The sequence below is a fragment of the Sapajus apella genome, unplaced genomic scaffold, assembly GCF_009761245.1.
Source record: "Sapajus apella isolate SASKATOON/1434 unplaced genomic scaffold, GSC_monkey_1.0 scaffold2, whole genome shotgun sequence".
Classification (NCBI taxonomy): domain Eukaryota; kingdom Metazoa; phylum Chordata; class Mammalia; order Primates; family Cebidae; genus Sapajus; species Sapajus apella.
The window spans coordinates 7659482-7684550 of record NW_022436942.1 but is presented as its reverse complement, the minus strand read 5'-3'; the positions used below and the strand labels follow the sequence as shown (position 1 = coordinate 7684550).

Below are 25069 nucleotides of genomic sequence, written 5' to 3'. Positions count from 1 at the left end.
ACCCTGGACCAGAAGGGAACCTAATGTCTTGAAGAGGACTCGGTACTGGCAGGATACATCACCTGCTGGCTAACGAGCCTTTGGGGTCTGAATAACCAACAGCTATACTCAGGTAGCATGTCATGGGCCCTGGGTGAGACTCAGGTGTGCTGGCTTTAGATGAGACTCAGTACATTCACAGCTGTGGTGGCTGTGGGGAGAGACTTTCTGTTTGAGAAAAGCACAGGCACAGGGAGCAAAGGGAATTTTGTTGTGCATCTTAGATAACAGCTCAGCCACAGTGGGGTAGAGCAGCAGTCCCCAAACCTTTCGCATGAGGGACTGGTTTTGTGGAACACGATTTTTCCACTTACCAGGCAGGAGTCGGGGATGATTTTGAATGAAACTGTTTCACCTCAGATCATCAGGCATTAGATTCTCATAAGGAGTGTGCAACCTAGATCCCTCACATGTGCAGTTCACAATAGGGTTCACACTTGGATGAGAATCTAATGCTACAGCTGATCTGATAGGAGGCAGAGCTCGGGGGTAATGCTCACTGCTCCCTCCTGCTGTGAGGCCAGATTTCTACCAGGCCAGGGTCTAGTAATAGTCTTTGGCCCAATAAGTAGGGACCCTTGGGGTAGAGCACCAAGCACATTTTTACAGTCCCAGATTCTGGGCCTTGGGTCTTGGATGGCATTTCTGTACCTGCCCTTCTGGGCCAGAGGAGAGCCAACTGCACTGAAGGGTGAGTCCTAGGCCTGGCGGCATTCACACAGGCTGGCTGAAGAACTCTCGTGCCTTAAGTAAACATCAGTGGTAGCCTGACAGTACTCTCTATGGGCCTGTGGTGGTGGTGTCCATGGGGTGAGGCTCCTCTGTCTTTGGAAAGGGAAAGGAAGAGCAAAAAGGTGTTTCTTGTAGTCTGAGCGTCAGCTCAGCCACAGTAGAATAGAACACAAGGCAGATTTATGTGGTTTGTTTTTTTTTTTTCACCCATTGCAGGCTCCTGGTTGGCATCTCTGGACCTTCCTGGGGACTGGGAAAACTCACAGCTCTGAAAGGAAGGACAAAAACATGGCTGGATCACCACTGGCTGATTGTAATGTAGGGCCTTCAGCAAACATAGGTGGTAGCCAGGTAGAGGTGGGCCTTGGGTGAGACTAGTGCTGTGCTGGATTCCACTCTAACCCAGCACAGTCCCAGTGGTGGTGACCACAGGGGTGCTTGCATCACCCTACCCCCAGTTCCAGGCAGCTCAGCACCGAGAGGCTCCATTTGTTTGGGAGAAATTATGGCAAAAGAACAAGAATCTCTGCCTAGTAATCCAGAGAATTCTTTTGGCTTTATCCAAGACCTTCAAAATGGTAACTCTATGAGTCTATATGAACCACAGCATTATTGGGCTTGGGGTCCCAAGTCCGTTTGAATACCTGGAAAACCTGCTTAAGAAGGAGGGGCACAAACAAACCCAGACTATGAAGATTACAATAAATGCCTAACTCTTCAATGTTTAGACATCAGCAAATATTGACAAGCATAAAGAACATACAGGAAAACATGACCTCACCAAAGGAACTAAACAAGGCAGCAGGGACCAATTCTGGGGAAACAGAAACATGTGACCTTTCAGATGGAGGGTTCAAAATGGCTATTTTGAGGAAACTCAAAGAAATTCAAGATAATACAGAGAAAACATTCAGAACACTATCAGATGAATTTTACAAGGAGGTTGACATAAATAAAAATAAGCAGATATTCTACGGTTAAAAAATGCAGTGACATACTAAAGAATGCCTCAGAATCCCTTAATGGCAGAAGTTATCAAGCAGAAGAAAGATTTAGTGACCTTGAAGATAGGCTATTTGAAAATATATGGTAAGGGATGTAAAAGAAAAACAGAGTAAAAAGGAGTGAAGTGTACCTACAAGTCTACAAAATAGTCTCTAAAGGGCAAATCTAAGAGTTATTTGCCTTGAAGAAAAGGTAGAGAAAGAGGTAGGAGTAGAAAGATTATTCAAAGGGATAATAGCAGAGAGCTCCCCAAACCTGGAGAAATGGATCAATATCCAAGTGCAAGAAGGTTATAGAACACCAAGCAGATTTAACCCAAAGAAGATTACCTCAAGGCATTCAATAAACCCACCAAGGTCATGTATAAAGAAATAATTCTAAAAGCAGCAAGAGAAAAGAAATGACTAACATAAAATGGAGCTTCAATACAACTGGAGACTTTTCAGTGGAAACCTTAACAGACCAGGAGAGAGTGGCATGGCATATTTAAAGTGCTGAAAGAAAAAGCTTTTACCTTCATATCTGGTGAAAATATCCTCCAAACATAAAGAAGAAGTAAAGATTTTCCCAAACAAGCAAAAGCTGAGGGATTTCATCAACACCAGCCCATCCTATAAGAAATGCTAAAGGGAGTGCTTCAATCAGAAAGAAAAGGGTGTTGCTGAGCAATGAGAATTCATCTGAAGGTACAAAGGTTACAGGTAATAGTAAGGAAGCAGGAAAATGCTAAATATTGTAACACTGTAACTGTGTTGTATACTCTTAACTAGAAAGACTAAAAGATGAACCAATCAAATATAATAATAACTTTTCAAGACATACGCAGTACAATAAAATACAAATAGAAATAACAAAATCTTAAAAATCAGGGGGACAGAGTTTAAATGTAAAGGTTTTTTTTTTTAGTTTTCTTTTTGCTTGTTAGTTTCTTTATGCAAGCAGTGTTAAATTATTATCACCTAAAAATAATGGGTTATAAGATAGTATTTGCAAACCTCCTGGCAACCTCGAATCAAAAACACATACAATGAATACACAAAAAATTAAAACGCAAGAAATTAAAGTATATCACTACAGATAATCACCTTCACTGAAAGGAAAATAGGAATTTAAAAAGAAGGAAGAGAAAACCAGAAAACAAATAACAAAATGGCAGAAGAAGTCATTTTTTTTATGAATAAGAATATTTAATGTAAATAGACTAAACTAATAAAATGACATAAAGTAGCTGAATGGATTTAAAAAAAAAACAAGATCCAATTATCTGTTGTCTACAAGAAACACATGTCACTCATAAAGACAGAGACACAGAAAATAAAGGAATGAAAAAGATATTCCATGCCAACAGAAACCAAAATAAGCAGGGGTAGCTATACTTACATCAGACAAAATAGATTTTAAGACAAAAACTATAAGAAAAGACAAAGAAGATAATTATATAAGGACAAAGGATTAATTAAAAAGAAGACATAAAACTTATAAATATGTATTTACTCAATATTGAAGCACCCAGATATCTAAAGCAAATATTATTATACCTAAAGAGAGAGATAGCTCCTAATACAGTAATAACTGAAGAATTCAGCACTTCACTTTTAGCATTACACAAATCTCCCAGACCAAAAAAAAAAAAAAAATTAACAAAGCAACATTGGATTCAATTCAAATTATAGATCAAACGAACCTAATACATATTTACAGAACATTTCATCCAATGGCTACTGAGCACACATTCCTTTCCTCAACGCATGGATCATTCTCAGGAATAGACCATATGTTAGCTCACAAAACAAGTCTTAAAACATTCAAAAAAAGTGAAATAATATCAAGTATCTTCTCTGATCACATGAAATAAAACTACAAATCAATAACAACAGGAATTTTGAAAATTATACAAACACATGGAAATTAACCAATATGCTCCTGAATGGCCAGTAGGTCAATGAAAAAATTAAGAAGGAAATTGAAAAATTTCTTAAAACAAATGATAATTAAAACGTAACATACCAAAACTCATGTGATACAGTAAAAGCAGTACGAAGAAGCAAGTTTATAACTATAAATGCCTACATCAAAAAAGAAGAAAAACTTCAAATAAACAACTCAATGATGCATATTAAAGAATTAGAAAAGCAAGAGCAAACCAAACACAAAGTTAGTAGAAGAAAATAAATGATAAAGATCAGAATAGAAATAAATGAAATTGAAATGAAAAAACAATACAAAAGATCAACAAAACAAAAAAAAATGGTTTCCTGAAAAGGAAAACAAAATTGATGACCCTTTAACCAAAATAACTAGAAAAAGAAGAGAGAATACTCAAATAAATAAAATTATAGATGAAAATGAGACATTACAACTGATACCACAGAAATCCAACGGATTTTAGGACATAATTGTTAAACTATGTTAAACTAAAGGCTATTGTGAACAACTATATGTCAATAAATTGAAAAATCTAGAAGAAATGGATGAAATCCTAGACACATGCAATGTACCAAGATTGAACTATGAGGAAATTCAAAATCTGAACGGATCAATAACAAGTAATGAGATTGAAGCTGTAATAAATATCTCTGGCAAAGAAAAGACCTAATAGCTTCACTGCCGAATTCTACCAAATGTTGAAAGAGAAAATAATGCCCATTAATTCAAACTATTCTGAAAAACAGAAGGGGAGAGAAATTCACTCTATGAGGCCAGTATTATCCAGGTGCTATAACCAGAAAAAGACACATCAAAAAAAAAAAAAAAAAAGAAAGAAAAAGAAAGGAAAGCAAGAAAGAAAAGGAAAGAAAGAAAACTAAAGGCTATTATTACAGATGAATATTGATGCAAAAATCCTCAACAAAATGCTAGCAAATCAAATTCAACAGTACATTAAGAAGGTCATTCATCATGACCAAGTGGGATTTTGAATAGTTCAACATACGCAAATCAATCAATATGATACATCAAACCAACAGAATAAAGGACTAAAATCATACGATCATTTAAACTGATGTGAAAAAAAAAAAAAAAACACTTTACAAAATTTAGTACCTCTTTATGGTAAAAACTCCCATAAAACTGGGTATAAAAGGAACATGCGTCAACATAATAAAGCCATATATAACAGACCTATAGTAAGTATCATACTGAGTGGGGAAAAACTGAAAGTCCTTCTGTGATCTGGAACATGACAAGGATGCCCACTTTAATCACTGTTATTAAAGATACTATCAGAAATTTGAGCTAGAGCAATCAGACAAGAAATATAAATAGAGTATCCAAATTGGAAATGAAGAAGTCAAATTATCATTGTTCATAGATGATATAATCTTCTATTTGGAAAAGCCTAAAGACTCCACCAAAAAGCTATTCAAAATGATAAACGAATTCAGTAAAGTTGCAGGATACAAAATCATGAGAAAGAATGAGTAGTGTTTGCATATGCCAACAGCAAACAATTTGAAAAAGAAATTAAGAAAGTAATTCCATTTCCAATAGGTTCAAGTGAAATAAAACAACTAGAAATTAGCTTAAAGAAGTGAAAGATCTCTACAGTAAAAACTGAAAAACATTGGTTCAAGAAATTGAAGAAGATACAAATAAATGAAAATATATTCTAAGCTCATAAATTGAAAGAAATAATATTGCTAAAATTACCCAAAGCAATCTGCAATCTACAAATTTGATGCAATTTCTATCAAAATACCAACAACATTCCCCACAGAAATAGAAAAGGTAAACTTAATATGGAACCACAAAAGACCCAGGATAGCCAAAGCTACCCAAAGCAAAAAGAACAAAACTCGAGGAATCACATTACCTGACTTCAGCTTATATCACAGAAGTATAGTAACCAAAATAGCATTGTACTGGCATAAAAACAGACACATAGATCAATGGCACAGAATAGAGAACTCAGAAAAAAAAAAATCTATACATCTACAATGAACTCATTTTTGGCAACGATGCCAAGAATGAACATTGGGGAAAAGATAGTCTCTTCAATAAATGGTGCTGGGAAAATGGAATATTCATAAGCAGAAGAGTGAAACTAGACCCATATTTCTTTCCATATTCAAAAATCAAATCAAAATGATTAAAGACTTAAATCTAAGATCTCAAACTATGAAACTACTACAAGAAAACATTCAGGAAAATCTCCAGGACATTGAACTGAACAAAGATTTCCTGAGTAATACTCCCACAAGCACAGATAACTAACAACAACAACAAAAATGGATAAACAGGATCACATCAAGTTAAAAAGCTTCTGTACAGCAAAGGAAACAATCAACAAGATGAAAAGACAACTCACAGAATGAGAGAAATTATTTGCAAACTACCCATCTGACAAGAGATTAATAACCAGAATATATAAGGAACTCAAACACCTCTACAGAAAAAAATCTAATAATTTAATTAGCAAATGAGCAAAATTTGAGACATTTCTCAAAAGAAGAAATATACATGGCAGTTATGTTAAAAAGCGCTCAGCATCATTGATCATCAGAGGGATACAAATCAAAGCAACAATGAGATACCTTCTCACCCCAGTTAACATTTTTATAAAAAAGACAGGCAATAACAAATACTGGTGAGGATGTGGAGTCAAGGGAGCCCTCCTACACTGTGGGTGGGAATGTAAATTAGCACAGCCACTATGGAAAACAGTTTGGAGGTTCCTCAAAAAACTCAAAATTGAGCTACCATATGATCCAGCAATCCCACCTGTAGGTATTAATATATACCCAAAAGAAAGGAAGTCAGTGTGTCAAAGAGCTATCTGCACTCCCGTGTTGATTGCAGCACTATTCACAATAGCCAAGATTTGGAAGCAACCTAAGTGCTCAGCAGTAGATGAATGGATGAAGAAAATGTGGTACATATACATGATGGAGTAATATTCAGCCATAAAAAAGAATGAGACCCTTTCATTTGCAGCAACATGAATGAAACCGGAGGTCATTATGTTAAGTAAAATAAGCCAAGCACAGAAAGACAAACTGCATGTCCTCATATATTTTGTGGGAGCTAAAAATGAAAACAGGCTGGGCATGGTGGCTCACATCTGTAATCCCAGCACTTTGGAAGGTCGAGGTGAGTGGATCTCCTGAGATCAGAAGTTCAAGACCAACCAGGCCAAAATAACAAAACCCCATTTCTACTAAAAATACAAAACTTAGCAGGTGCTGTGGTGCACACCTGTAGTCCCAGCTACTTGGGAGGCTGAGGCAGGAGGATCACTTGAGCCAAGGAGGCAGAGGTTGCAGTGAGCTGAGATTGTGCCACTGCACTCCAGCCTAGACAACAGAGTGAGACTCCATCTCAGAAAAAAAAAAAAAGAAAAAGAAAACAATTGAAGTCATGGAGATAGAGAGCAAAAGGATTGTTACCAGAGGCTGGAAAGGGTAACCTCAGTGTGGTACGTAAGTAGAAATAGTTAATGGGCACCAAAAAATGGAAAGAATGAATTCGAATTAGACCTACTATTTGATAGTGTATCAGAGTGACTATAGTGGAAAATAATTTAATTGTACATTTTTAAATAAATAAAAGAGTGTACTTGAATTTCTTGTAAGCAAATGATAAATGCTTGTGGGAATGGATACCCCATTTACACTAATGTAGTTATTATACACTGTATGCCTGTATTAGACTATCTAACGTAACCCGTAAATATATGCAGGTACTATGTACCCATAAAATTAAAAATTAAAGAAGAATGTATATTTATATATGATTATATAATTATTTTAAATCTGATTTTTACTTTTATTTTATGCATAATTTTAATTATGTTAGGTAATTACAATCTAAATATAAAATTTACATTTGTATGTGAGGAAATGATACACATTTATACATATATATATAAAATACCATGTACAATCACATTAATAATCGCAAATTATTTATAAGCAATAAAAATATAAATTTAAACATATTTACAATCAATACAAACACAAATCAATTTAAAATCGCAAATATACATATTCATATCTAATATAGTTGCAATCACAAATATTTACATGTGTATGCATATATTTGTATATTGTATGTTTGTGATGGTAATGGTACCATTCTGTGTGTGTGTGTGTGTGTGTGTGTCTTATCATAAGAAATATATTTGGTCTTTGTCCCAAGCTCCTGGCACAGATCCTTGGGGTTCTTAGAATTCCCTTGGAACATCCTGAGTGATATTTTGACTTAAGGAGATTAAGATTTTTCTTAAGGAAATTGTTTTGATCACACCAAAGTCTATACTAATGAGACAATAGGGTGGGGCCCCAGATTGAGTTTGGGCCTGGTCACCAGGAAAACCCAAGTTATTAGAAGATTGGAATTCTCAGCCCCACACTCAGACCTCCAGGAGGATGGAGTGGGATGTTTGTGCTAAAGATCGAGCTTCCTAAAAGCTCTTGAACAGGGAGATTTGATGAGCTTCTGAGTTGGTAAACATACCCACATGCCAGGAGAGTGGCACACCCCAACTCCATCCTGGTTTCCATTTGTGTCTTTTATAATAACCTTCATAATAAACCTGTAAATATAAGTAAAGTGTTTCTTCCCTGAGTTCTATGAGCCATTCTAGAAAATTATGTGGAGGAGTCAACCCTAATGCATAGCTTGTCAGTCAGAAGCCCAGGGTAAAAAACAAACAAACAAAAAAAGAAGCCCAGGGTGTCTGGACATCTGGACTTGTGATTGACATCTAAAGTGGGGGCAGTCTTGCAGGACTGAGCCCTTTAACTTGTGCAATCTGATGCAAAGTCTATGTAGATAGTGCGAGAATTGAATGAAACTGTAGAACACCCAGCTGGTGTTGCAGAATCGGTCAGTGTAGAAAAATAATCCACACATCTGGCTGTCAGAAGTGTTCTGTATGAACAGAGAAACCATTTGTTTTTTTCACTATGTGTTTATGTGTAAGCATGTATGTATGTGTCTGTGTGGCTGTAGTATATATGTGTGTGTGCATGTATATACATGTATATGTATACATATGTGCATATGTAAGTTATATATTCATGTGCAGTTCTTAAGAAGCAATCTAATGGCACATCACCTTTATGAAAAATTTTTAAGAATTTATTTAAGGATAGAAAGGAATATTTAAGGTAATGCGAGGATATTGCAAGTTCAAAAATGTTTGATGTCAGATTTTCTTCAAGTAATCTATGGAATCTACAAAAACTCAACTGAAATTCTTATGAAGGTATAAAGATCCACAGACAGCTAAATTAGTTTGAGAAAAAAAGAATAAAGGAAAAGTAAAGGTGACAGGTGGCTGAGAAAAAGTTCCATATGAAAGATTAACATTTGCAAGGCCAAAGTAATTAAATCAAGGTAACACTGGTATGAAAACAGGCAAATAAATCTGTGGAACAGAATAAGGATGAAAAACTTGAGATGGTGGCACCACAAATTAAAGGAAAAGGGATCTATTATATAGGCTACGATTCTGGAAAACAACTTTATTATTTGGAGAAAAATAACGCTGGATATCTATGTCCCTTAAACCACACATAAAAATAGATTTGAGATGGCCTAAAAAACTATGTGCAAAAGGTAAAGCTGGAAATCTAGGAGGGAATAAAATTTAAGGGAATATTTTTATAAGTTAGAAATGTGGAAGCAATTTTAAAATGTAATTTCTCTTCCAAATACACAAACACTAAGACAAGAAAATCATTAGATTTTAGTACAACAAAATTTAAGATTTCATTCCGTAAATGGCATTGTAAAAGTTAAAAGAAAGCAGACAAGTAACTGAAGATAATTGTATCATATAAACAATATTGCATTAATATCTGTAATTTACGTAGTAATCATCAAAATCATCAAGAAAAACATAGGAGATAGGAAATATAATGGGTAAAATTGGCAAAATAAATTGAATGAGCATCATGAATCAGAAGTCTAAATAGGTAAAAAGTTGTTTGAAGAGATGTTTAAGCTCAGTATATCAGGAAATCGCATATTAACACATCAATGAGCTGTCATTAGCATTTTACACACATTGGATTAGTCAGCATCACAAAGTTAGAAAATTCCGACTTTCATGAAGTGATGATATGAAAATTACTCTAAATACTAGTAGGACTGGCAAATTTATCTCTGCATCTACCTTATGAACAAAACAAGACTTAGTAGCACACTTGCTGTTGGTGTGAATATAAAAACACATACACCAAAAAACTTTAATTTTTTACAAATAAAATGCATATTTAATGACTTTTTTGTCACATTTAAGTAAGCATAAGTGAGCACCTATGGGGACTGGGAGTAGGGAATTGAATATAAATAAATAAATAAAGCAAAATAAGAGAGAATCCTTGGTCTGGCCTATGATAATGTTACGAGTTGAGCATTGTGATTAACTCAACTCTACTTTTGAGTTCCAAAAGACGAAGAGAAAAAAATCCAAACTATGTTTAGGATTGTTTACTAGGTGTGAAGTGTGGTGTAGTTGAAAGAAGATTTATTTAATATACCTAAATTTGAAAACTGGCTCTGAAATTTCCTAGTTTTAGAAAGTCCTTCAGCATTGATGTCTGACAGTAGCCTTGTAAGAGCATTTTTTATTATTATGCTCATTATTATTAAAAAAAATTGAGCTCAGAAAGATCAAGTGACCTTGGTGAGAGACAGCTTTGCACTGCTGTCCTATAGGTTGAACCCTAGGAAATGGCTGCCAAGCACCCACTCTTTACCTATCAAAATGGCCATTTTATGTGTCCTACCCTAAGATAAAAATGTGCCTCTTTTGTCACAAAATGAGAGGTCCACTAATTTAACTCTAAGAAATAAGGAAGAAAAATAGGGAGGAATAGGGTGTGAAACGCCAGCAGATGAACATATGCATTGCTAACTTTAAAATTTTCTGAAATTCAACAATCTTTAATACAAAACCCTTAATAAATGGCACATTAGAGCACTGAGTTCTTAGTTACTATGAGTCCCGAGTGACTTTCTTAGAACAAGCTACCTTACTAAATGACCTGCCAAAAAAATCTAAATAAAGAAAATAATTATTATACCTCAAGAGAACCATGTATCCAGGTATGGCAGCCAAAGAATAAATGAAACTGCTTGTTGCTGACAAGATTAGGAAGTACTGGAGCATCATGTAACAGTCAGGTCCTTTGTCACACAGCCCAAGAACTGCAGATGAATTTCCTGATGTTTGAATACAGCTGCAATTTTGGAACACCTGTCAAAAAATAATATATTATATTACCTAAGCAAGAAAAATCTTGAACACAAATTTTAAACATTTTCTACACAGCCAGTTGGATCAAGATGGAGACTGCTTGTTCCCTTTACTCCATCTCCATTATGATGTCTCTCAAGATTACAGCATGTAACAAAACGTGGAAGGGTGATTTCAGAAAATGGTATATTTTTCTAAATATATATTGTAAATTTGTAATAACTGATAAGCTACCCTAAATACACACTTTTTTAAAACACTGTTTTGACACAGCACTACATTCGACAAAATCTGTTCCAGAGTGCTCAATTGAAATATTTAGATGCTTATAAATAAACAAAGCTTTGCTTCAAAAGAAATAGTTTACTTCAAAAACAGAGTTAATTTTTTTTATGTTTCCAGGTCTTAATAAAAATTACAATTTATTACTTAGTCACTAACCAACATTATATGATTATTAATATTGTGGTTATATTGTGATATCTTAGAGGCAAGAGAACATTCTTAATTCTAAATTTTTAAATAACTGTAAGAGTGTGAAAAACACAGAAAGCACATCCATACAAATACACAAGAAAAAAAAATATATATATAGCAAGGCAATTACCTGGATAATTGAAATCAAAACTGCCAATTTTATCTCAATTATAAAAATGCTTTAGCCCAGAGTATTTATAACCCAAGTTATTTGAGAAATATTATGAACTGCTTGGAAATTTCAGATCATTGTTCAGATGCTATGAAGGTTTTACATAAGATCTGGGAATAAAAGGTAATCAAGTGACTATTACAGAGTTATTTTTCCACAAACAAAAAAACTAATTTGGTTTTAAGGAAATATTAATTTTACCTTTATTAAATGCAGGCCCAGTTCATAGTTGGGAAGTACCAATACAACTCAAAAAAGTTCCGTTAAATAGGATGTCTTACCATGTTTATTCCCGCTCCAAGGGATGTCTCACAACCAGCAAGACAAGCCGACAGATAAGACAAGCCATTGTTTCCACACACAGGATCCCATATTTTAGTTGGACAGTTGCAATCCGCATTGCAATTAGCAAAAATGTTATTTTCCACATATAAATCTTGCTGAATTCTGAAACGATTTAAAATAATGTCATGGATACTAAAAGATGATTCAATCATTTTTTTCTTCTTTTCATCTCAATCCCCAACTAGTTTTCCTCTCCTCCCATGAATAGAAAAAGAAATCTTCTAGTCATCAATATGTGGCCTGTGTACTGTAGCTCTGATATTAAAGAGACCTGCTTTGATGACCGCATAGCCTCTGTGATTGATACATTAGGTAGCAAATAACAAGACAGGACTAACATGAGAAAATAAAATCTGCAAATTCCATTTATAATGTAGATAATACATTTAGTTCAAGAAACATAGATATTTGAATTAAAGAAACACATTCTACTAATATCAAGAGTGACCAGTGGTTATAATGTGATTGAAAGAGCATTTGCATGGTAGTTTAGAAACTGAATTCAGACTAGATCACAGTGTGACTTTCTACACATTCTGTCTGTGAATTAGCATCATTGGAGATGGAAAAAATCTTTAAAATTTATTCCAATTTTAAAATCCATTTTTATACTGATGTGGTTGAAGAGATTTGAAATGAACTCCTTTTATCATTAAATCTTTTTGAATCTTAATTTCATTTGTAAAGTAGAGATAACAATGCTTATCTTAAATGAAGTTTATGAGTCTCAAATCAAATAGCATACATAAAATTATGTTATGATTTTACATTTGAAATTATTTCAACCTAATAAACCTTAATAATTTTGAAAAAATATTTTAGGATGTCCTTTATTTCATTTTAACTGATGGCTTGATTATCAAAATATGCCCTGGAAGTGAATTATTTGAATGTACATCACTATGGGAAACCTTTCAATAAAACACAGATAACATTCAGAATACAAAATATGAAACTATTCAATATTTTAGACATAGCAATACAAATGAAATATATGACTGTATATATTAATTAATTTATCACGTATTAGGATTCAGTTATACCAAACTGAAGCCTATTGTGAAAACATATAAAGGTTATTTTGACTGTGTAGTCAGCTCTTAATTTTACTCAGTATGAGAATATAAGTTATATAGATAACATATTTTAATACAACCTAAAACTCTAGGTAGTTTCTTTGATAGGATAATGTCTACTCTGATATCACAAAGACAGTCATACACATACAGCCACATGTACATACAATTATAAATTCACTCACCCTGTGATATGTCCCCAACTCTTTACTAAGCCTAGAGCTTGGATAGATTGGCTTTTGATTGGCAGATGAAGAAGACCAGAGATGACTACCTTAACTCCAATAAGCAAATGATGTGATCATGCATTGCCATTGTAAAAAATATAATATTAACTGTTTGTTGAAATACTCTTACATTCATTAGAAAACAACATACCCTTCATAAGAGGTATTTATTCCAACAACTGAAGAATTTTCACAAGTCATGAGAAAAGATAAAAAATAGAGAAGATAATCAAGTAAGGATAACCAACATCCTATGTGGGCAGCTTGTTTGACAGTAATCTTGAACTTCTTCATAATTAAACCACCAACTATATATCCAACACATATTGGAGGTAAGTTATAAACACCTATAAATGCAAATATAATATGATTTACAAGATGACTTACCAAAGGAACAAATACATTATCACTTTTATGTAATACATCTTACATAATATACTATTTAGGTCCAACTCATAGTGAAGAAGAACGATTTAATTTTATCCCCACTTAGTTACACATTACCCACAGGGAGATTTTGAAATGCCCTATGATGGGGAAGTATATTTTGGGAGACTGCTGCTATCATATTTCATTCATTTAACTCATTGCAGTAGCTTGCAAATTTCTTTTAGGCAGAGATCATGACAAAAAAAAAATCTCTCTTCTTAGGATCCAGGCAGGAGTGGCAAGCCAATGTTGACGAGTAATTTCATTTATTACCCTCCATCCTGTGTGATGAGAATATATATATATACACACACACACACATATATATATGTATGTGTATATGTGTATAATTTTTTAGTTACTTATCCCGCTTTGGTTAAGAATTAGACTCCTCTCAAGGTGCTTTTACGTTTCATTTTTTAGAGGCAGAATTTGACTCTATTGCCCAAGCTGGAGTGCAGTGACATGATCATAGCTTGCAGCCTCAGCTCCTGGGCTTAAGGGATGCTCCCATCTCAGCCTTTCAAGTAGCTGGGACTACAGGCTCACAACACCACAACTGGCTAATTTTTTTAAAAAAAAATGTAGAGATGATATCTTGCTATGTTGTCCCAGCTGATCTTGAACTCCTTGTCTCAAATGATCCTCACTCTTCAGCATCCCAAAGTGCTGGGATTACAGGCATGAGCCACCACACCCAGTTCAAGATACTTTAGAAAGTCACTTTGTTGAGCCTGTTGCTGTCAGGTGTATTTACATTTCATTTCTTGCTGCTACCGGCCAGCACTCTTCCTCTATCAAACCTCCCCAAGAAGATAAAAAAAAAAAAAGTAGAAAAACGAGAAGATAATTCTAGGTTCCATCCATACAATGTGAACATCTGGCTCCCTGGATCATATTACTGAGAGAGCTTGTTAAAAATCCGTTCCAGAGCCCCACACCAGGGAGTCTAATTCAGTGTGTCTGAGGGGGAACCCCAGGTATTTGAAGCTTTCACAGGCACTTTAGGTAGTGTGGATACAAGTAGCCTGGGCTATTGACTTTTCAAAACAGTGAAAAGATCCCAAGAAAAACCCAAGTTAGGGTAAAACCACTAAGGTTAGTGTGATTTCATGAAAAGCCGAATGTGTATGACTGCAGAGACACCTAAAACCGCTAGAGGGACCAAAAGATTAAATTAGGAGGAATATAGAATCTCGGAATTGGAACCAAAAGAGTAAAATTTGGTAATAAAATGCAGACTCCTAATGAGCTAACTCTGTCTTCTTTTTTAAATTAATAGATTGACTATCTGAAAATATCTAATTTTTGCACTCCCCAAGGTTTTCATAAATATTATGAATTTACATTCTGAACTTCAGAGAGCAGAAGAGAAGAAAGTCAAGATACTTCTGACCTCTTCCCTTCTCTATCCTTTCTTGATTTTTTTTTTTTTTTTTGGAGAGTACAAGGAAGAAATGCAGCAGAAACAAAAGATATTCTAAAAGACATCAACTTAGGAATTTGCTACACCCACCATCGCACTGTTCACTACTTCATGGGTAAAAAAAGTGTTACTCAGCCAAGCGCAGTGGCTCACGCCTGTAATCCCAGGACTTTGGGAGGCCAAGGCAGGCAGATCACCTGAGGTAGGGTGTTTGAAACCAGCCTGACCAACGTGGAGAAACCCTGTCTCTGCTAAGGATACAAAATTAGCTGGGCGTGGTGGCACATGCCTGTAATCCCAGCTACTCGGGAGGCTAAGGCAGGAGAATCAGTTGAACACAGGAGGCGGAGGTTGTGGTAAGCTGAGATCATGCCATTGCACTCCAGCCTGGGCAATAAGAGCAAAAGTCCATCTCAAAAAAAAAAAGTGTACTACTAATGCAGAGAAAAACAAACATACCCATTAGAAAGATCGCATCCGAAGATGATTTTCCATACTGCTGTTCCAGGTATTTAGGCATGAAGGAGATCATGTTAACAAATGCATTAAACTGTATCACACTTATAAGTATGAAAAGCATGTAAATTGGATTGCAGGAAAGACTTTTCATGAATGGTAAAAAATCTGAAATGAAAGAATGACAACTGTGTCAAATGAACTTGGCTTTGCATTTTGATTGGCTTTTCCTGAAACATCCACCTCCTCAACAAATTATGCTTTTTACTATTTGTAATGTGTATGTGTTTGTTAATTCTTTTTTCTCCTTGAAAGCTGAAGTCATAGCAAAGTTTTGGTGACTTCTGGAGGTCAGTGATGCAGCTGACTGGGTAGGGATCAGAACACAATAGTTTTTCCCTCAGTAAGTCACTATTGACTCTTAAAGATGAATTAGCAAAACTGCAAGGTGACCAAAATATTGTCTGTGTCCACAGCATTTTATTTCTAATCTTTTGTTCTTCTATTAATATATTCTCTTTTCTACCATTCATTAGAATGAAAGGTGCTTGTTCTGTTCTGTAAAATCTGGAGGGAAATCAATTTGATAAAGAGGCTTCACATAAATATTTATGTTATCACGCCTTGAACATTTGAAATGAAGATATATGTGGGAATTATTGAAATATAAATGTTCTCAAGTATCTGGAAATTTTTTGCTTCTTCAGAACAACAATTTCAGTAGTTCTGCCAATGATTCACAAAAGGACCTACCTGAAGATATTTTTTAAAATACCGACATCCAGTTCCACCCTCAGAGATGCTGATTCATTTGGTACATTCTAAGGACTATGTAAATGATTTAACCAAAAATTATTCCTGTTTGAAAAATCCACAGAGCCAAACGTGTGGCCTGCCTCTTGTAAATGTTCTTGGTCACACAGCTGCCATGTAGGCTCAAGTTCTCACTTTAATTTCCTTTTACTTTTCCTGTCTACATGTTATCTGTCTTGACTTTCTTATTTTATACTATACTGGCTTGTTTAATAAACTGCTCACAATTCATTCTGGAACAAAATTTCAATAAATAAATAATCTGGAAAAGGAAGAAGCACAGATTAATGCAAATAAATAAATTATAACTGTAGAATTTGTATTTGTGAATAGGGACCTGATAGGAGAGCGAAATGTTGTCCAAACTCTGAAGGTTTTTAAGTCACACATGTTTGTTGACACCCCTATCCTAATAGATGCATCTCAGTAACACAACTTTGTTTTCTATTTCTTACAACAAGCTAAGCTCTTTTGTAATTTTGAAAACAGAACTGATTTTGCAGATTGCAAGAGGTTTATCAGTCCATAACTACCCTTTAGGGAAGAGTTTTTAATCTCATCAGAATGATCCTGAGAATTTGCAAGATTCTGAGTTGGCTCCTAATGACCCAAGATGTGTTAAATTATGCTCAATTATGATTTAAGAGAATTTATAATTGTTAAGAAAAATTCTATGCAAAATAACATTGTAATTTATGGGTGATGATAGAAACAGCAACGGCAACAATAAAAGTACTAACATTAGTATCAGTATTAATCATAATGTGTGCTAGAATGTTTTTTACCTTCACACAACAATTCTATAACAAGTACTATCATTATCCCCATTTTACAGAAAACCGAGCCCCTCCCCATCCACCAAATAAACATTTTTATGTTCCAATACCCACACCACATATCCACACTATTTAAATCAGACCTTCTGGGAATACTACAGAACTTTCAGCCATCAGTTGTTTTTTGAATTTTCTAGGTGATTGCAATGTGCCACCAAGTTTAAGAATCAGTGCTCTTGAGTACTAAATACTTAGACTATCTTAGTTTAGTTTCCCACAGAAAAACCTTCTGTAAATTATGCTTTGAGCTTTTATTGAGGTTCTGTACCAAAAAAAAAAAAAAAGTTACATGAAATATACCCCCGCATTTCCTGGAAAATCACTGCGTTGCTCAATATTACCTGTATCACACATCATATGATCATTTTTAAATTTTTTTTTTTTACAATTTCTTTCTGAGAAACTGCTTCTTTTTGTAAATTATTATTCTTCCCACTACCAAGTAGAGAGAGTTGGGTCACCTATCATGGTTTTCTGTTGTGTTATTTGGTTTTGTTGTTGTTGTTGTTGTTTGTTTGTTTTTTCTGCCTTAATTTCTAGGAAGCTCATAATTAAACTAACATGTTAGTTACAAAACTATGCTATCCATTAGGATTAGAGTATATTTTTTCCTACTTTTGTTCTTAATTTAAATTTACTTGTTCATTTTGTTTCAATTCAACCTACGATCTTTGTAACATGGGTTTTTTAGAGCAAATGGGACCATATATATATACATATGAGAGAGAGAGTGCCAAGACTGACATCAAAGTTTACATAAATGCTGATCTGAAATAATTCAGCTTTCAAATTATACTATGTCTTTTCAAGTAGTAGCACAGGAAGAATCAGACTAGTTAGGTATTATTGACTGGTGACTGTTGATGACAAATTGTCTCAACACAGCATAGCATATCATAATGTTAGACTAAAATACAGACATATCTATATGAAATAAAAGGTCAATTTCATAGTATTTAAAATATGTGTATTTGCCTTTAGTGATTCCATTTTTTTCCTTCTTGACCTCTTCTCTTTTTTTCTCTTCATTTTCATTTTTAATGATGTCAGCATTATCCTCCTGTCCTTCCTTTGGAAGTGTTTTGGGCAAAAAGAAAAAAGGAATGGCAGTGAGCACATTAACTCCTGCACAAATCAGAAAGCCAAACCACCATGCACCAACCCAACGAGTATCAGTAGGAGCTATGGTCAGATCATCTGTAAAAAAATATACACACTTTTGTTAGCTTAATCAGTATTTTCCATATGGACTATAGAAAATTTTTTAAATTATAATAATCAGGTCCTAACCAAGTACAAAATTTGCTTATAGTTCAGACACTGATAAAATTTTTCTAATAATATGTGGTATTATATTATTATCTAGTCATAAATTAGGCTGGTTATCTATCATGTAAGGGATTTAAAAGCAGATATTAACTAAACAATTACAGGTTATATTTTGTCATCAACAAATGATTGCTTAATTGAAATAAATTCAAACCTACATGCTTAAATATTTTAAAACCAAGAAACATAGTTGAAGTGCAGTAGATGGGATTCTGTGTCAGATTAGCATTTTATATCTTGCTTTACTGCTTTCTGGTTTGGAATATTTGAAAAGTTATTTAAACTCCTCCACTACAGTTTGCTCACTTGTAAAGTGGTGATCATTTATCAAATTGAGGGCTAAGTTAGGTCATGATTATATATCATAACATATCTGAGATGCTTCATATACTCTAGACACTGTAAAAATAGATTTTATTGAATTACCTGTGTTCACAGATCCAGTGTCAACATAAACATTTGCACAGAATGATGCCAGCAAAAGTCCAATCAAAGGACCAATAATAGCTCCTGTTTCTACAAACCCTAAAAATAAATAAAAATATAAGGTTATAGTACAGTTATATGCCCACAGAAAAAGTTCTAGGCCCATGAAAAACCTGAAGAGTGAATGTTTTTGCCTTAGATACTTTTGACTAGATATACAATTTATACAAAAGTTAAGGTTGATGTACATATAAGTAATGCTTTTTTCTATAAATGTTGAAAAAGAACCTCATAATTTAAGGCCACTTTCCCCAGCCTTCAAATTCTTTTTCATGCTGCATCACGGGTAAAGATTTGCTGTAGCAGCACAGGCAGTCCCAGCTGGGATCATGCCATTAACTAGGTCGTGATATAACCGAGGTCCTGTTAATTCATCCCACAGCCACGTTTTGGGAGCAATTCTAAAGCAATACCATGTTATAATAAATTTCTTATGGCACATTCCTCAGAAAAGTTTCATTCTCAGATCTGCAACTTGAAACTTCCTTCTGGCTATGTCCTCATTATTATTATATGATACAACTCTTTGATTTTATCATATTCTCCTTTCTTTTCTTCCACATTTTTATTTTCCATGTCCATCAGTCCTATGTGTCTTTGTTTAAATTCTTATTCATTAAAATTACATCATCAGCCGTCTCATCATCTGCCCACAATTCAGAGCCTATGCTGAACCCTCCATGATCTCTGAAATTCCAGACACGAACTTCTTCGATTTTCTTCCTGTTCACTTCAAAATGTGGTTTTGCCTATTGTCTCTGCCTTCTCCATGGTTCTGTGGAGAACCCACCCTATACACACCTGACTTTTTGGTTCCAATGCCTTATATCTTCTCTAAGGTCTTGCTCTAACAAACTCTCCCTCTCTTGTGCTTGTTCAATTTCCCTGTAGCCAACGATTCTACAAAATCTCAAATCCACCCCACTTTCTCTCCTTTCACTACATTCTCTGCCTCTACTTCCTTACCTCTCACTCACTTTACTCAAATCCTTTTACATTCTCTTTCAAATACTCTCAGGTAGCACCAGTGAACACTTTGTCACTAGTCTAGTGTCCTCTTTTGGTCTTCATCGTCCTAGCTTTCTAGGTTACTTGATATTACTGGCCAACTCCTCTTTTCACATTTTTTTTTGAGATGGACTCTTGCTCTGTTGCCCAGGCTAGAGTGCAGAGGCACAATCTTGGCTCACTGCAACCTTGGCCTCCTGGGTTCAAGTGATTCTCCTGCCTCAACCTCCCGAGTAACTGGGATTACAGACACACACTATCACGCCTGGCTAATTTTTGTATTTTTAGTAGAAACGAGGTTTCACCATGTCAAACAGGCTGGGTTCGAACTCCTGACCTTGCAATCCACTAGCCTCAGCCTCCCAAAGTACTGGGATTACAGGCCTGAGCCACAGTGGCCAGCCACATTTCTTCCTAAGACTTTCATTAAACTATACATGCATTGTTTCATTGTGTTCTCATGACTATTCCTTTTTTGATTTTCCTTTCTCCTAGTCTATTTACTAAGTAGAACAGTATTTTATCTTAATATTTCTCAGTATGTACATGGTCTTCCACAACAACCTCATTTCTCACTCTTGATTTCATTTATTACCTCTCTATAGATGATTCACAAACTTTTTTTTTTTTTTTTTTGACACAGAGTTTTGCTCTTGTTGCCCAGGCGGGAGTGCAATGGTGCAATCTCTCGGCTCACTGTAACCTCTGCCTCCCAGGTTCGGGCGATTCTCCTGTCTCAGCCTCCCGAGTAGATGGGATTACAGGCCCATGCCACTACACCCTGCTATTTTTTGTATTTTTAGTAGATCTGGGGTTTCATCATATTCGTAAGGCTGGTTTTGAACTCCTGACCTCAGGTGATCCACCTGCTGCAGCCCCCCCAAAGTGCTGGGATTACAGGCATGAGCCACCATGCCTGGCCGATTTTCAAACTTTTAATCTAGCTTTTATGTTCTCTTTTAAACTCCAGAGCCTTACATGGAACTGTTTTCTTGATGTAGAGCTATTTGATTTATAGTTATTTGGTTATGCATACACACATGTACCCACATTATATACATATACATGTATACACACACACTATATATATAGTACTAATAATTACGTAGTTCTTCATTTACTAACCTTATATGAACCATATCATATTCATTTTAATATGTATAGAGATTATCACAGCTACATTTATATATAATACACCCTAGTATTTGTTGAATAAAGAAATAGACATCATAGCAAGGTGTTTGTTAATTTCTTGTAGGAAAGTGTTTGCATTCTTTTAATGTAAGTGTGTGAAGGAATTTGAAAGGACTCAATAGAAAATCACTGGAAAAGATTATTGCAAAATTATTGAGTTGTCAAAAAGTTTCAAAAGTCACTTTGGTTAATGATTTCTCAATATTTTCATCCATCTTAATTATGTATACATCATTTCTGTCTTTTCTCACCCTCTTTGATTTTCTAGTTTTTAAAAGATATGCCGCCATACATTAATAGCAAAGTGTTCTTATACTAAATGTTACAGGTTTATGACCAACTATTGATAAAATAACAAAAAATATAAGCAAGTCATGCATAATAAATTAAGAATATTTCAGAGATTGAAAGACAGCACAAGAAGGTGGGGCTTAAGTTGGCTATTGTGCCAGGTGACCTACGTGGATTTTAAAAAGGCAATTTCAAGAAACGTAACCAAAAAGATGAAAACGTGTTTGTGAAAAATATGATGAAGCCTGTCTATATGGAGGGATCATGATGAAGAGAAACTATATAGAAACTAAGTAAGTGAATGTCATGCAGAGCCATGAGTAATAAGTGGAGAGATCAGATTTAATAAATAAGCAGCCTATAGATGTCATAAATATAGTAGAGAATACATGATTAAAACAATGCTTGAGAAATATTATATTGCAAATATTTTTTAAACTGAAAGAAGAAAACACTGAAGAGAAAATAATCAATACAGAGAAACTATAAAGTATGAGAACCTGAACAAAAACAGAGGTAGTGAAAATAGTGAGAAAGGTTATGAATGTATGGAACATTTTAGAGAAAACATTGATAAATCTCTTAACAGATTGAATATAGTGTGGTGCCAAGCAAATGAAGGGTTCACCTCCAAGGGCACTAGATTCGTGGTATTTCCAATAGCAGAAAGCAGATTTATTTTTTAAATGGCTCATTGTCATTTAGCATATCATATCTCCATTCAACAAACTTTTATGGAAGGCCAACTGTGCCAAGACACTCTACTCACCATTGTGGATATCACTACAGAAATATGACTAATTTCTACCCTCAAGGAACTTACTGCCCTGAAAAGAAGTAAGGTAGATTTTCAAACTTACCAATATATAAAGGGGAATTTTCAGATTTGGCAAAATCTTCTATATAGGAAATACCCAAAGGCATGATGGGAGTTTCGCCCATTCCACGTACAATATTTCCTACCAGGACATACACCCACATTAATGATTTAACTTCCTTTGTACACTCTGCATTAAAAAAAAAAAGACATGACATTAGTGTTTTGATAATAAAGTGTCAATAATAGTAATTCCATGTTTTCTCTAGGCATTTCACAGTTATGTGACCATGGCACCTGGTCAGTGATTTATATTACTACTCCAGCAATGACTTCTTGGGGCATTCCTAGTGCATTTTCTGACAAAGGACTTGGGTATGGACAAGTGTAAGTCATATGCTGAGCCAGTCCCTACTAAGTTGGGAGAGATGAATATACACACCTCCTCCCAACTCAGTGTTCAGTAACACCTCATTAGTAGTTTCATAGCAGTGTTACACCACAGAAATTGGCAAACACTAAAAATCAAGGTTTTTATTCTCTGAAGAGATTCAGTTCCTCAGAAACTCCTGGACCTATTCAGCTGCCACAAGTGCTTTCCCCTTCCTATTCGACTTTGGGGAGACAAAAACACAATATTTTTCTCTAGAATTGATACTATATAAGATTTAAACAAGAGTCTCTCTAAAGTGTGAATTCTCTACAACTCTATTATTTTATAGAAACTAAAAATCTTTAACTGGGTAATCATCATAGGTTCTCTACAGAGCATGTTGTATGTTGTAACCACCAAATAACTTTCAGTACAGAAATCCACCCCAATCCTTGGAGGTGCAGCTGCTTAGTAGAATAACAAAGACGCAACCAAAGGGAATAGAAAGTGAGGATCATAGGGAGATCTCTGAAGAATTCTATCAATCTCTTTGCCATTTATGTTCTAAGCCAAAATAGTTGGTAAGCTGTGAGGAAGCTCTGTGGAGTCCCGTTTTCAGAAAAGTGAAGAACAATGTACTCTCACACTTTATAAACTGGCCAGGTGAGACCTGTGGGGTCCTGACAATGGCTGGGTCCAGGAATTTTTTTGTGAGGGCTATCTCTCCATCATTTCAAGTCAGAAAATAATAGTCTCTATTTCTGGGTATTCAGATTTTTTGTGTGATGTGCAAAGTGATTTGTGTCTAGAGAACACAGGCTAACTCTAGGCCTATTCTAGGGCAAAATTGAAAGCATCAATGCACTTTCCGGGAGATGTGCCAGAATGGGAAGGTTTTCCTGTATCAACAATGAAGCATCTGGGTCAGTCTTTGGCAATAGCTAGCTCAGGAAGAGAACACAGGTCACTGTTAATGTCACTGTTTTTCTTTGTTTCCCCCATGGGGGTTCTTTGGCTTCTTCTGAGACAGATATTTTTCAACTTTTTGAAACGATTTTGGTTTCCTGATTCAATGGTGATCGTTAAATTCCCACCCTTGTGGATTACCGCAACTTCCACCAACATGAATCCAGAAGAAAAATGTCCCCATAAAAAGAGGAAAAGTTCTGGATTGAGTCATTAGAGTCATCTCCAGACCAATTATAACCAGAAGATTATACGGGTCCCTTAGCAGAAGGGATAGAAGGGGCAGAAGCCAGTATGTTGGTGCCTAGGGCTACAGGAAGCTGAAAGAAGCACTACTATTGTGTAGAATTTTCAAGCACCAACTCAAGCAGAGAAAAGAAGGGAGCAGAAAGACAAGTTCCTAAGGCAATAGAAAGGGAATAGAGTAATTCAGAACTGTAGCCTATTTGCCTGTTTTCCCTGCTATAAAAGATCAGTGATAGAACACAAATCTCTTGAACTTTTTTCTATCGTAGGTTCCTATTTACCTAATCATATACATCAAATCATTAGCATAAATCCATCCTTCTAAAACATTTTCCTCTGTGGGATAAACTGAACAGTGGTCCTTGAATAGATGTCTTAGACTCTCTCCTTTTTTTTTTTTTTTTTTTTTTTTTGAGACAGAGTCTCACTCTGTTGTCCAGTTTAGAGTGCAGCAATCTTGGCTCACTGCAACCTCCGCTTCCTGGGTTCAAGTGATTCTCCTGCCTCAGCCTCCTGAGTAGCTGGGATTACAGGCACCCGCCACCACACCTGGCTAATTTTTGTATCTTTAGTAGAGATAGGGTTTCACCATGTTGGTCAAGCTGGTCTCAAACTCCTGACTTCTAGTGATCCGCCTGCCTTGGTCTCCCAAAGTGCTGATATTACAGGCATGGGCCATGTAATAACCATGTTAATAAATAAACAAGGAATTCTTAATAAACACATTCATATATAAGAAAAATAACATTCTTTATTATTAGCTATCTTATTCCCCATTGTGACCACTTTGGAAGTTCCTGGAGAGAGGACATATCTTTGTTTATTTACCTAACTCAACTCAACCCAATAACTCATTTAGAGCTTTAAAGCAGAAAGTGTTCAGTTGTAAGTTCACAGGACAGAAATCAACACAATGAAGTAGACAACCTGATGGATCTTGTGTTGATCTTAAAATCTGGGTTCCATTTTCCATACACAAGAAACTGCCTGAGGACAAGTTGCCTGAAACTGAAACTGTAGATTCATATTCATATCTGTATAAACACAGGGAAATCATGTTTATGTTAAGGAGGTAAAGAGAACAATGTGGGCAATGTACAGATTATTACCTTCTGTTTCCT

At 35.2% G+C, this 25069-nt stretch overlaps 1 protein-coding gene across 4 annotated transcripts in view; it reads right to left on the bottom strand.

The window, feature by feature from the left end:
* Positions 1-25069, bottom strand: part of SLCO1A2 (solute carrier organic anion transporter family member 1A2) — a 60570-nt gene that overhangs the window by 11577 nt on the left and 23924 nt on the right. For all 4 annotated transcript variants that reach the window (XM_032287748.1, XM_032287777.1, XM_032287767.1 and 1 more), the window contains 8 exons: positions 24876-24982; positions 22407-22553; positions 18994-19092; positions 18214-18435; positions 15593-15757; positions 13430-13625; positions 11912-12077; positions 10809-10981 (listed from right to left, as the gene is read on the bottom strand). In XM_032287748.1, the coding sequence (XP_032143639.1) occupies positions 10809-10981; positions 11912-12077; positions 13430-13625; positions 15593-15757; positions 18214-18435; positions 18994-19092; positions 22407-22553; positions 24876-24982 (1275 nt within the window). The remainder of the gene's footprint in view (positions 1-10808; positions 10982-11911; positions 12078-13429; positions 13626-15592; positions 15758-18213; positions 18436-18993; positions 19093-22406; positions 22554-24875; positions 24983-25069) is intronic.